The sequence below is a fragment of the Nicotiana tabacum genome, chromosome 22 (genome assembly GCF_000715075.1).
Source record: "Nicotiana tabacum cultivar K326 chromosome 22, ASM71507v2, whole genome shotgun sequence".
Taxonomy (NCBI): domain Eukaryota; kingdom Viridiplantae; phylum Streptophyta; class Magnoliopsida; order Solanales; family Solanaceae; genus Nicotiana; species Nicotiana tabacum.
In genome coordinates this window covers 197776511-197790103 of record NC_134101.1, presented here as the reverse complement: position 1 = coordinate 197790103, position 13593 = coordinate 197776511, and the positions used below count along the sequence as shown (strand labels likewise).

At 41.6% G+C, this 13593-nt stretch overlaps 1 protein-coding gene across 1 annotated transcript; it reads left to right on the top strand.

Moving 5' to 3' along the window:
* Positions 1 to 9454: 9454 nt before the first annotated feature.
* Positions 9455 to 13141, top strand: LOC107793356 (multiple C2 domain and transmembrane region protein 16-like). Its single transcript, XM_016615724.2, has one exon. The coding sequence runs from the start codon at positions 9811 to 9813 to the stop codon at positions 12898 to 12900; it is 3090 nt and encodes a 1029-aa protein (XP_016471210.1). The 5' UTR covers positions 9455 to 9810; the 3' UTR covers positions 12901 to 13141.
* Positions 13142 to 13593: the final 452 nt, after the last annotated feature.

Here is a 13593-nt window from a genome sequence, read left to right as displayed (position 1 = left end):
TTACAAAATTTTATCTATTACGGCATTTGAGGCATGTTCAAAAGAGTTCTAAATGAAGAACCTGGTTCATCAGTATGGGCTCATATGAAAGCTCATGTATGTTTTCTATACTCTGCACAATTAGAAATATTAATAATTCAATCATGAGCAGAAGTCCAATACTTATCAAATTCCTAGAAAATTCTATCTGTTAGCATTGAACCAGTTTCGTCCACCTAGAACTCTAAACCGTAGTGTTTGCCTAATATCTAGGGAAGCCAAATTGATCATTCAAATTCAGAATTTCAGGTTGATTAGACCTCTAATTGACCATTGCAAAAGGCTGCCATTACTTATTAAATGTGTATTTGTCTTTAAATACACATCAACTCTCCTGCCTTCATCATAATTTTAAACCATCAAAAACTTTTCTTTAATTTTACTTTCCCTTTTCTCCAAAATTCCCAAATTCTCTCAAGAAACCTACAATCATGTCTAACCCACAAGACAATCTTGGAACTCCTCCACCACCATCTCCTTCCAATTTATCCTCAACTACTCCCCCTAGTACATTTCCAAAACCTAAACTACGAAGGGTGAAAATGTTTGCTCGAAAGACTGTAGCATCTGGGGCTCTAAGGAAGGCTTTAAATCAAAGGTTGAAAGCAAGCCAAGCTCCAAATTCCGACTCCAGCTCTAAGTCTGAATCCTATCAATCCACTACTGAGGGGGAATGACATGGGTCTTCTGACTTTGAAAAGATTCAAGAATCTCCCTCTGAGGTAAGTTTAGCTGTGATTGAAAATTTAGAGACTAGGTTTGTTTTGGTTGGATCAATTAGGGATGTTGAATTGCCTGGGATATGTAGGAGTGGAGGTAAAAAGAATTTTGAAAAAGAAAAAGAGAGAGTGGGTGCATGTGGTGAAGAGAGGGGAATTGGGAAAGGTGTAGTGCCTGCTATCTGTGGGGTTGAACATGAAAGGGTAGAAGAGAGTGGCATGAAGTCAGGGGGAAGTAGTTCTGGGGAAGCTGCTGAGGGGTTGGTTCATCTGAGCACACAGAGAGATGAACTTGTTCCATCTACTGAAGAGACCCTAGTTGATCTACTGAAAAAGGTTGGGGCAAGCTATGACTCAAAGAAACACAGAACTCCCACAACAAAAGCCCCAAATATTTCTAAGCCTTCCAAGAAAAGAAAGGCTTCATCCCCAACACCTACTGCCTCCTCATTGCTAATGAGTAGAGCCACAAGAAGCAAGGTGAAACAGAGTGAAACTGATCTGCAAAGGGCCTTAGAAGAAAGTAAGAAAAAGAAAAGGATAAAGGAAAGGGAAAGATTGCAGAATCCTCAGAGGCTGTTGAGGAAGAATAGATGGAACTGGTCCATCAAGAAAGGGGTACAACAGTGGAGGTTCCTACACCCAAGCCTAAAAATCCCAAGACCTCTTCCAAGAAGTCTTCCTCTGTGCCTATGACTGACAAACCCACACTAGCCAAGAGGACAAGATCTGTAATGAAAACCAAACAATCAAAAGTTTTTGATGATGATGACTGAAGTGGAGAAGAAGAAGAAGAAAACGATTCTGAGAAGGAACAGGACAAGCTTGCCATTTTTGGCAGAAGAAAGATTTTAAAGGGTAGACTGTTAAAGGACCTGGTGGAACCAGGAATGATGAGATTGGTGGATGCCTTAGCTGCTTAGGGATGGAAGGACATGGTTCTTCAGATTGATGGTAGGCTAGCCAGAAATGAGCTGATTGAATTTATGGCCAATGCTGCTGTTAAGGATGGAGTTGTCAGTAGCCTGGTGAAAGGAGTCCAAGTGCAGTTTGATGCAGAAAAACTGGGAGAGATCCTGGCCTGGACATACCCTCTAAAGGGTTTGATGACTATACAAGGCAAAGGTGGCCATACCTGGACTCTCTCCCTACTGTTCTTGCAATCACCAAGAGGTTTTGTGATTCAAAATAGGTGAATGAAGCCAGGGCTGTACAGAAAAGTGAGATGAGGCCTGAGCACAAGGTTGTGTTTGAATTTGTCAACAAGTGCTTATTGCCTAGACAAGAGAGAAGGCACACTGCTAACTACATGGATCTGTTTCTTATGGAGTTCCTGGATAGAGGAAAGCAAATCAACTAGCCTGCCTTCATTATCAAATTGCTAGACAGGGTCATAAATGGCTCCAATGCTCATGCTACTGCATATGGCTTTATACTAACCACAGTTCTGGACAGGCTAAATGTGCCTCTGAAGAAATGGGAAATGGCCTCTAGCAAGGAACACTTTGGCATCAAAACTCTTCTTGCATGTGATTATCTGGTTAATGCCGTCCCAATTGAACCTGGTTCATCCTAGAAGACACCCATCAACAGCAAAGTTAGGACTCTGGTTCAGGAATGTGCATCCAAGGATGCTGAAATTGCTAGGCTCAAGGCTCGTGTAGTGGAAGTGGAAACTGAGAGGGATGGTGTCAGAACTGAGCTTGCCAAAGAAAAGGAGAAGAATGATGGAATTCTTCAGAACATGCTGAATCGTCTTCAAACTCAAACCCAACCCTCCAGTTCCTCCAAGCCTTATGACTCATAGCTTCTGTCTCCTAAACTTGTTTAGTACCCCAGTGGCCCAGATTAGGGATTTTTCTATTTTTGCTCATGGTTTGAATGTTTTTATTTCTTTTTGTGGATTATAGGTGGCAACATATCTCTATCAATGATAACTGATGTTTCTCTCTTGATCAATGATTAATTTGTCCTTGATAGTTTAAATATGTTTGTTGATTACTGATGATTGCACCATGATTGCACTTGCAGTTGCCCCAGTGGCCATGGGTATTTATTAAAATTTGGGTATCACACATCGTATACAACTTTTCGATGATGCCAAAAGAGGGAAGAGATATTGTGCTTTACATATTCTAAAAATATGTGATATTTATAACCTAATTAACCTGGTCCTTGATAATAAGTGAATTTTCTAAGTTTAGTGTTGATGGTTATGCTGAGTTCCTACAGGTTCCAAATAAGTAAAATGCACAGAGTTTGTCATCATCAAAAAGGGGGAATTTGTTGGCCCAAGAACGAGTAAAGTTTTGAAGAATGACAAATGAACTCAATCATGGACCGGTCCATCTTGTGAAGCACAGTCATGATCAACCTATACATGTGAGATGCACGTGAAGGAGATAAGTCCTATTGATCAAGAAGCAATATCTCCTTATCTGATCGAAAAAGTTGCATATTAGATAAGGGGAGACAGTCTCCTTATATGAAGAGAATAGAATCTGGATAAAAGATAGTGTTAGAGTTTGAGATCTTCATGAACTCTTCTACGATAGAAGATCAGCAATTGAGTCCCAATCAAACTCTGATTACTAACCTATTAAATGACAGTGATTGTTCTCTTTTACAGGTAATGCACATACACAGAAGTTAAAATAAATTGAGAGCAAAAGCACAAGGCGATTTTGCAAGCAATTTATGTGTGATTTGAGTGTGCACTCCTGAAGCTACTTGAACGAGATAGAAGAATCAGTGCCATTGTGTCTATCTTTAAGTCTAGTTCAATTGTAGTAGGTGGTTTAAAGTTGTACCTTTTAGCTTTCATAGAAGCAATTGTATTAGGTACCTAGAGTGTTCACGTTATAGCTAACTTGAAGTTGTCGCAATAGTGGATGTTGTGTGCCACAACGGGATTAGAGTTAATCCTTAGGTTTACAAAGAGTTTTTGTAAATGTTGTTTTGGCTCAGTGATTTTAGTGAAAGTTTGGGAAAATCCTACTGAGTAGAAGGTTGTGGTTTTTTTTTTTACCTTTTGAGCCAGGTGTTTTCCAAGTAAAAATATCTGTGTTCTTTATTTTATGTACTTCTTATCCGCAAATAGTAGTAGTTAGAACACCTAGAAGAACCAGGTTCTTCTATAGCAAAAATTGGGTGCCACACAAATCACCCCCCCCCCCCTCTTGTGTGGTGTTGACACTTAAAACATCAAGTCTACTATTATACGAGCTCTACACTTACAATCCTACGAGAGACGGCTCAAGATCCAAAACGTAAATACACCCCCGAATACTTGAGGATTATCATTGATAGTCAACGCATCCGAGTCACCAAAAATTCGGATTCATAAGACCTCAAAAAGGCATCCCCTCGATATAAAGACCAAGACCAACATACTCGGGGACTAACCTTCCGAACAAGTTTGAAAGGTTATTGGGAAACAAGTCCAAGAGACATACTCGAAGGCCACGGCCATACTAAAGGCTACACCCGTATTAAAGAACACAGTCATATAAAAAAGGCTACGGCCAAAATAATGCGGCTCGGAGATGTCTGACTTCCGCCATAAGTTAAAGGCCTTCAAACACTTTGAAAAAACCGGTTAAACTAGGCTACCATCGGCAAAAGCAAAAAATAAAGGGCTTCGATAAAATGAGCCCTCGAATGATTTAAAGGCTTCGATAATATCAGGCTTCAAAACAAACTCAAGAGGTATTTGATTATCATTACACAAACAAGTTACTAATAAGGTTCCAATACGTCGTACCCTCAAAAAACCCAAAGGGTACAAAAAACATATGCTAAGGCATACAAAAACTTTCACTAAGTCTTTTAGCCGAAAAAAGGAAAAAATTATAGTCATTTTAGAGGCCGAATCGGCCCAACTTAAAGAGCCTTAGGCCGATATATAAGAGCCTAAGGGCCAACCTAAAGAGCCTACGGGCCAACCTAAAGAGCCTAAGGGCCAACCTAAAGAGCCTAAGGGCCGGTATATAAGAACCTAAGGGCTAATTTGAAAAGAGCTTAAGGGCCAAAATATATAGAGTTCGAGACCTCGGACTCAAGAGTCCCATTATTCTGAGCTCGCACCAAATCGATTTAAGCTTAGGTCGAGGAGGTATTATGTTAGTCAATAAAAGCCTAAGGGTTTACTATGTTCTGAGTCCAGTATTCGGACTGATCATTAGAGTTATACAATAAAATTTTCCATAAATAAAGACGGAAAGAAATTCAAAACAAACTGAAGATAAAGCAAAGGGGTTCTTTATATTCACAAAAGATAATTTACAAAGTACATTTACAACACCCCCGAAGGGCCTTTACACAAAGAAAAAGAGAACCTAATTTATTTAGCGAAAAATCCCCAGAAGCGACGTCCTCAGGAACTGCACCTTCGACAGCTTTATCTTCGGGAACTCCCTCTTCCTCAGAGGCACCTTTTTCACCTTCCCCGGATCCACTCACAACATATTCTTCATCGGAAGAGACAAGAAACCTGGCATCAGTTTCCCACGCCTTTGCTTCGGCTATCTCTTCAGCAAGGTCGAATCCTCGGGCGTGGATTTCTTCGAAAGTCTCCCTCCGGGCTTGGCACTTGGCCAAATCATTACTCTATTTTTCCCGGTCGGAGGCCTCCTTTAGCTCCGCTTAAACAGCTTCGACATCTCTTAAGTACACGACGATGGTCTTGTCAGTCATGGCCTTTGTCTTCTTAACTTCAGTTTTAGCCCATGCAACTTCGGCCCGGGCTCTAGAAAGCTCTGTCTCTAACTCCTAGATTTTCTCGGCCTGGGCCAGACCCTTCACTTTAAGGCCTCGTAGTTGAGCTTTAGTCGAGGTCGGTTGGGTTGTAACAGCTTCCTTATCGGCAGTGAGCTGATCCATGTTCTTTTTCCATCTATGGCAGTCAGCCCTAACTTGATCAACCTCGCCCTGAAGTTTCCCAATCATCCCCAACTTCTGCTACAGCTGAGACATCGAAGTATTAGCCTCCGAACTAAGGCCAAGAAAGCCATACTCTGTTAAAATCATAGTTACCTGCTCATCTAGCTCGGTCTCATTTTTCTGAGCTTTGGCCAATTCAGCCCGAAGGTCCTTAAGCTTTTCCTCCTTTTGGACACAAAGGAGCCTCAAGGCCTTCTCTTCACCTGAAACCCTCCCGATCTCGGCCTCACATTGGCTCAGCTCAGCTCAAAACTTAATAATGGCCTATACATGAAATGAAGATATGTCAGTCAAAGGAAGAAAGGAGGAAATTACAATAATGAAAGTTAGTATTTACCTGAGAGAGGAGATGTTGAGCCTTTTCGAAGAGCGTGGATTCATCGTTAAGGTCAACGGCATCACCAACACTGGTAAAACAGTCCCGGAAAGGGTCTTCTTTGAGGACCTTACTCAGGTCAGGTGTTCGTAGAGACCGAGCATCCTTTATTGTCTCCTCGGGGTAAACTGGTAGAGAAGATGAGTGACCTATTATCACGGCCCCAAGCTCCTCACTCGGGGCACTCTGATTAGCTGCGGCCTTATTAGTACTTGTCCTCTCCGGTGTACTTATAAAAGGAGGGGTAATGATCTCAATCTCCAGGGACGCGAGGGCTTTGCCCAAGTCTTTTTTTGGAGCTCTTTCACCATAAGACGAGGCCTCAGGTTCAGAGGGCTTGGCGGCCTCAACTGGTTTTCTAGTTCGGGGCAACAACGCCGATTCTTCATCCTCGTTTTCTTCATCTTATGGATATTGAGTGGCGGAATCCAAATCTACATGTACAAGTTTCCTCCTTGGTTGTTGAGTAGGGGTCCCCTCGTCTTGTGAATCTTCAGGCTTTGAAGCCCTCTTTCTTTTGATGTTCTTCCCCGATTTCGGGATCGAAGGTGTAGACTTTTTCCCAGGCGGGGCTGGCCTCATTTCGGGGACATCTCCGATGCTTGTACAAGTAAGTATGAACAAGATGGCATCTCCAATAAAAGAAGAATAACAAAAACCTGATAAGAGAGTTTACCATGATGTTTGGCCTCCCATTTACCTCTCGATAAGTCGCATCATTTGTGCTCATCATACGAGGAGGTTTCAACTAACTTTCGGACCCAGTCCTCGAGGTCGGGGATCATGTAGGGTGCCCAAGCAGTGGCTGCAAAAAGGGTAAAGGCATTGTTAGATAGGGAAGCTGGATATGAATAGATATTGGGAAGAAGAACTCCACTTACGATTAAAGTTCCATCTTTCCGGGAACAATATTTTATCCTTGGGGATGACATCCAAAGTCCTTACTCTGATGAACCGGCTCATCCAGCCTTGATCTTTGTCTTCGTCGTTACTAGAAAAGAAGGCTTTCTTTGTTCAATGTTGAAGCTTGACAAGCCCTCGAAACAGTTGGGGCCGATGCAATCAAATCAGATGGTTGAGGGTGAATTCCAACCCCTTGGCCTTTTCAGAAAAGTAGCGTAGCATGATCATGATGCGCCAAAATAAGGGGTGAATCTATTTGAAGGTGACCTTGTACGTTTTGCAGAAATGGATCACTACCAGATAGAGGGGACCCATTGTGAAGGGATAAGTGTAAACACTTAAAAAAACCACATGAGTAGTGATGCTTTGCTCGGGGCTCGGGGCTCGGGATCTGAACCAGGACCTCTTTTCCCCAGCCGCAATCCCTCTTTATGGCTTTGATGTACTTCTTCGATATCGAACAAATATACTGGGATACATGTTTGCATCGGCCTGGGATATCGAAGGGATTTTCAATATTGAAGTCCTTCTTGATCACGCAAGGGATGGGGGTGATTTCTTTAAGAGTCGGCGGCACCACCGATTTGGCCGGTTGGGAGGTGGAATAAGACGACACTTTATCCTTTTTGGGAACTGATTTGGAAGTTTTAGTCATGACTCTAAGCTAAAGAACACAGACGGTAGCAGAACTTGGTATTTGTACGAGAACTTGGCATTTTCCGGCGCTTAAAGGGGTGGTGGAAATAGATGATCAGAGAAAGAGATGAAGAAGGGAAAAAATCATAATAAATGTGATGAGAGTGGCCTTATATTTATAGAAGGGCGGCGACGGTTTGACGGCGCTAGTGGCCGACCAGTACTGTCGTGCATTTAATGTTTTGGGGAAACGGACCGACGGGACATTTCAGTCACTTCGATCGCCTACGTCACGGGAATGACATCATCATTATAGACTTCGGGGAATCGAGGTTCAAATTATTTCTTATCATCTTACTCTAAGAAACGCAGGGACTATCTGTATACGGTCGAGATTGTATGCCTTCGATCTGTAGGCTCGAGAGGTCGCCCAAAGCCCGAGTTCAGGTAAGATCGAGTTTGAGTTCGAGGGACCGGTAAGATCGAGTTTGAGTTCGAGGGACCAGACCCGAGTTCGAAGATAGAGCACGATGCATACCGAGGCCGAGTATGCTCGACCCTGAAATAGTACCGTTATGGATTTGTAACAGAATGGGCTAGATTCTTGTCACGTTCTCAAGATCATGGCACAAATCCTGGAATAGAATTGTACGATTCCGTACCAGGCAGTTAGACAATTGTATCAAGAATATTCCTTATTGTAAATAGGGATATACCTTATTTAGGGCTCCCCTATTATATAAAGGGGATCCCAATCATTTTGGAACATCATCTCATCATTGGCAAGAATATACTATCCTACTTTTCTCTCTTACTGTTCATCAGAATAGTCCTTTACGTTTATTGCTCTTACTTTATTGGTCTTAATCCATCTCGAGGTCACTAAGCTCGAGGTCACTACTGCTGAGTAATATTTGTTTGATTCACTTGTTTCTTTCATTTCTACTTCATATTTCTTGACTATTAATTAGTATTGAACTTAGTCACATATCTTTAAAACCACAAATTAAATTTAATTGTTACTCGTGTTTTCGAGGTAAACAACTCTTGCTAGTATTTTTCCTTATAGTGTATACTTAAGGATGACACATTTTTATATTTAGAACAATATAACTATACACTTCATGTTTTTACTTTTACTGTCATGAATTTAGTCACTGAAATATCATTACTTGTTTAATACCATAAGTTTTACAAACAAATTTATAGTACAGATATGCAAGAAAGTCGAAAGAATTTCTCACGAAAAAGAAAAAACAAATATTGTTGGTTATCAAAAATTATACTCATCAAACCTTCCTCTTAATTAGCAGTCCTCCCGTCTCGTTTGAAGAAGACTTTTGTTATACGTGCCAAATATATGTCAAGTACCAAAATTATAAGTAGTGGTAGGATTCTTGACTTGTTTTTTCATTATCTCTCCTTATAAAAGAATGAAGTTGTATATCAAGTGGGTCTCAAACAAATCATTTCGTTAAGGCTAAAATGTGAATAGTAAGATCAAACAGTTTCTAAAAGGAAAAAATATGCCATTCTCTATTTCTACTTGAGATAAATTTTAAACAATGTGTTACATAAATTTAAACAATGGAGTAACACTACTTTTTTTGTTATTCTAAAACAAGAGTGTATTATCTTAATATAAATCTATAGTATGCTAAAGTATATAATTTATGGGGAAAAATTATTTTATTTTAATATTATAACGCGTCATAGTTAAAAACAATTAAAAATAAAATAAAAAGCTAAGGCATGCTTTTGACCCAAAAAGAATTATTATAATTATAAAAAATAACAAAAGAATCTCCTCTATAAAGGAAATATTAGCTCACGAAGCAAAGGTATCCTATATCTGCTTGCACATGAAGCTAAGCAGTCTTTTTCTTGTCCAATTCTTCTTTTTCTGTTCTCTTAGCTTTCATCTTTCTAAACTTTAAGTGATCATTCAAGAACCAGGCCCCTTTTTCCTGCTCAGCTCTCTCCCCCCTCCCCCCGGAAAACACAACCCTAAAAGAAAAGATAGCAATTACACAAATCATTTAGTTGCTATTACTGCACCTTATAGAACTTCACAAAAACAAATTAAAAGTCTCTTTCTTGAACTTCCATGCACATGCGTAGAAAAGCTTCACAAGAACAATAGAGTGAATCAAGCTAGCTGATCAAACCTTCTTCTTCTTCTTTTTTTAAATAAAAATGGGCACGGTGAGAAAGCTTATAGTAGAAGTAATTGACGCACGAAACCTCCTTCCCAAGGACGGCCATGGCACTTCAAGTCCTTATGTAGTTGCGGATTTCTATGGCCAGCGAAGGAAGACGAGAACTGTGATCCGTGATCTGAGCCCCGTATGGAATGAAATGCTGGAATTCAGCGTCGGAAAACCCTCCGACGTTTTCGGTGACGTGCTGGAACTCGACGTGTTTCATGACAAGTTCATTGGCCCTACAACGAGGAATAACTTCCTTGGAAGGGTGAAGTTGAGTGCCAAGCAGTTTGTGAAGAAAGGTGAAGAAGCTTTGATTTATTACCCTTTGGAGAAGAAATATTGGTTCAGTTGGATTTCCGGTGAAATCGGTTTGAAAATTTATTTCTCCGAAGAAGTTGTTCCTCTGCCAGCTCCACCGCCACCGCCACAAGAAGAAATCAAAGCTGACGCTGAGCCAGCACCACCAGTTGAGTCTACTCCGTCGCCATCAGAAGCTGCGCCACCTGCTGAAGCACCGGCACCCGTAGCCGAAGGTGAGAAGCCAAATATAGATGAGCCAGCAGTGAAGCCACCAGCACCACAGGCTGAAGAAGCGGCGCCACCACAGGAAAATCCTACTACTCCAGAATTTGAGTTTGATAAAGAAGGGAGTGGTGTTCTAATGGATCCACCAGCGGAGCTTCCAGCACAATCGGATAATTTTGAACACATGAAAAGATCTATTTCATTAGGATCTGTACCTGAAGTTAAACTAAGTAACATTACTGGTCCTAGGCCAATTAGTCGTGCTTCATCAGTTAGCAGCTTCGTTTCTGAAGCTGCATCGGATAGATCAGGTCCAATCGAACGGTCCACATTTGATCTTGTAGAAAAGATGCATTATCTCTTCGTTCGAGTTGTTAAAGCTCGATCGCTTCCGACCGTCAGCAGCCCCGTCGTAAAAATTGCTGTTTCCGGCAGCCACGTTGTATCAAAGCCAGCCCGGAAAACGGTTTTATTTGAGTGGGACCAAACTTTTGCTTTCGGCCGAGACGCACCTGATTCCTCCTCCCTCTTGGAAGTCTCAGTGTGGGACCCTTTGAGTGCCAAGTCATTTGACCCCACATCCGACGTGGCAGGGCATGTCTTCTTAGGTGGCATTTGCTTTGATGTGAGTGAGATCCCTTTACGAGACCCACCTGATAGTCCTTTGGCTCCTCAATGGTATAGGCTTGAAGGAGGTGGGGCCCATAGAGGTGATCTAATGCTTGCCACGTGGGTTGGGACTCAAGCTGACGAATCATTCCCCGAAGCATGGAAGACTGACACAGCGGGTAATCCTAGTTCTAAATCAAAGGTATATCAATCTCCTAAATTATGGTACTTGAGATCATCAGTCATAGAGGCACAAGACATTTCTCAATTGACACATTCAAAAGAGTCATCATATCAGATTAAGGCCCAATTAGGATTCCAAGTTCAAAAGACGAAATTCATCACTACAACTACTGGGTCTCCATCTTGGAATGAAGACTTGGTATTTGTAGCAGCTGAGCCATTTACTGAACATTACTTGCTAATATTCCTAATAGAAACCAGGCCTCCGAAAGAGCAAACCGTTCTCGCAGTTGCTAGCATCCCGCTCACCACAATTGAGCGCCGAGTCGATGACCGTAAGGTGGCGTCGAGATGGTTTACATTTGAAGATCCTAATGAAGAGAAGAGAGTTTATAAAGGCAGAGTACACTTACGCCTTTGTTTCGACGGTGGATATCATGTGATGGACGAAGCAGCTCATGTTTGTAGCGATTATCGTCCAACTGCAAGGCAACTCTGGAAACAACCAATTGGGACTGTTGAATTGGGAATTATTGGATGCAAGAATTTGTTGCCCATGAAAACAATCAAAGGAAAAGGATATACGGATGCCTATGCAGTAGCTAAGTATGGGAGCAAGTGGATACGCACTCGTACTATATCTGATAGTTTAGAACCTAGGTGGAATGAGCAGTACACTTGGAGAGTTTATGATCCATCCACTGTGTTGACAATTGGAGTGTTTGATTGTTGGGAAGTATTTGAATCAGATGGTTGCAAAGAGTCTATGAGGCCAGATTTTCGGATTGGTAAGGTGCGTGTACGTATTTCGACACTGACGACAGGTAAAGTGTATAAGAATACTTTCCCGTTACTTTTATTGTCACCGGCTGGTTTGAAGAAAATGGGGGAGATTGAATTAGCAGTGAGATTCATACGTGCTACACCAACACTTGATTTCTTACATGTCTATTCACAACCTTTGTTGCCCATGATGCATCATGTGAAGCCTCTTGGCATGGTTCAACAAGAGAGTTTAAGGACTGCAGCTGTTAAAATAGTAGCAAGTCACTTGACACGGTCCGAGCCGCCTCTTAGGCGTGAGGTTGTGACTTACATGCTTGATGCGGATTCACATTCATTTAGCATGCGTAAAGTTCGTGCTAATTGGTTTAGAGTCATCAATGTGATCGCTGGAGTAATTGGCATTGTCAAATGGATTGATGACACTCGTGGTTGGAAAAATCCAACTGCAACTTTACTTGTGCATGCACTTTTGGTAATGCTTGTGTGGTTCCCTGACTTGATCATCCCCACATTCGCATTCTATGTATTTGTGATCGGTGCATGGAATTACAGATTCAGATCTCGCGATACTTTACCCCACTTTGATACAAAGATCTCATTGGCAGAGTCACTTGATCGCGATGAGCTTGATGAAGAGTTTGATGCATTGCCTTGTACTAGACCAAATGAATTGGTACGAGCTAGATATGATAAATTACGCATGCTTGGTGCACGGGTTCAGACAATCTTGGGCGATTTTGCAACGCAAGGGGAGCGAGTGCAAGCATTGGTAACTTGGCGTGACCCTCGAGCCACAGGGATATTTATTGGGCTGTGCTTTGTGGTGGCATTCATTTTGTACTTGGTACCATCTAAAATGGTGGCTATGGCCTTCGGTTTCTACTATCTTCGCCATCCCATCTTCAGGGATAGAATGCCTTCACCAGCATTGAATTTCTTTAGAAGACTGCCTTCGCTTTCAGACCGAATGCTCTAGTTCAATTTATCAGTTTAGCATGTAGGAAGAACAATGCGCTAAATTTGCTGGAGTTACAGGAGAGCGGAGCGATTGATATAGTACTTCTGATTTGTGTTGCATATGGTATTGAGTACAATTTTCTTTTCGATTACTTTGTTACTATATGTATCAACATAATTAAATAAAATGAAGGTTGTATATCTATGTTCTTAAGGCGCGGCTGGTTTTTGTATGTAAAACCTAATTAACCAGGACAGCATTTCATATGTGTTACTCTCATTTGGTATTCATTAATGTGCTTTCTTAGGTTCAATTTTGGAATCATGCATCTCTTTACATCTCTTTACAGAATCCACATTTATGTGATGGTTGTTCAATATTAATATCCGTAGGGGTTCATTTATGTATAGGGAAAAATTGGTTTATATTAAATGATCGAATGATTGCGTAACACGTGGAATCAGAGACAAGCGGAAGATGAACCGAGTAAGAATTAAGATCGGGGACAACTGTATACGGTAAAATCGGAGGGTTCGATTTTCCATCGTTACGACGCCTCGTAGGCACGTCTCGAAGGTTCGAGACCACGGTTGGGTTTCATCTCTCGGGGGCCATTGACGCTCAACCTCGAGGCGGTATGAGACCGACGGTTATGGAAAGAAAGTGGGGAGTTCCCAAGGCGTGAAGCTAAAGCCGACAAAGTCTGTCAGG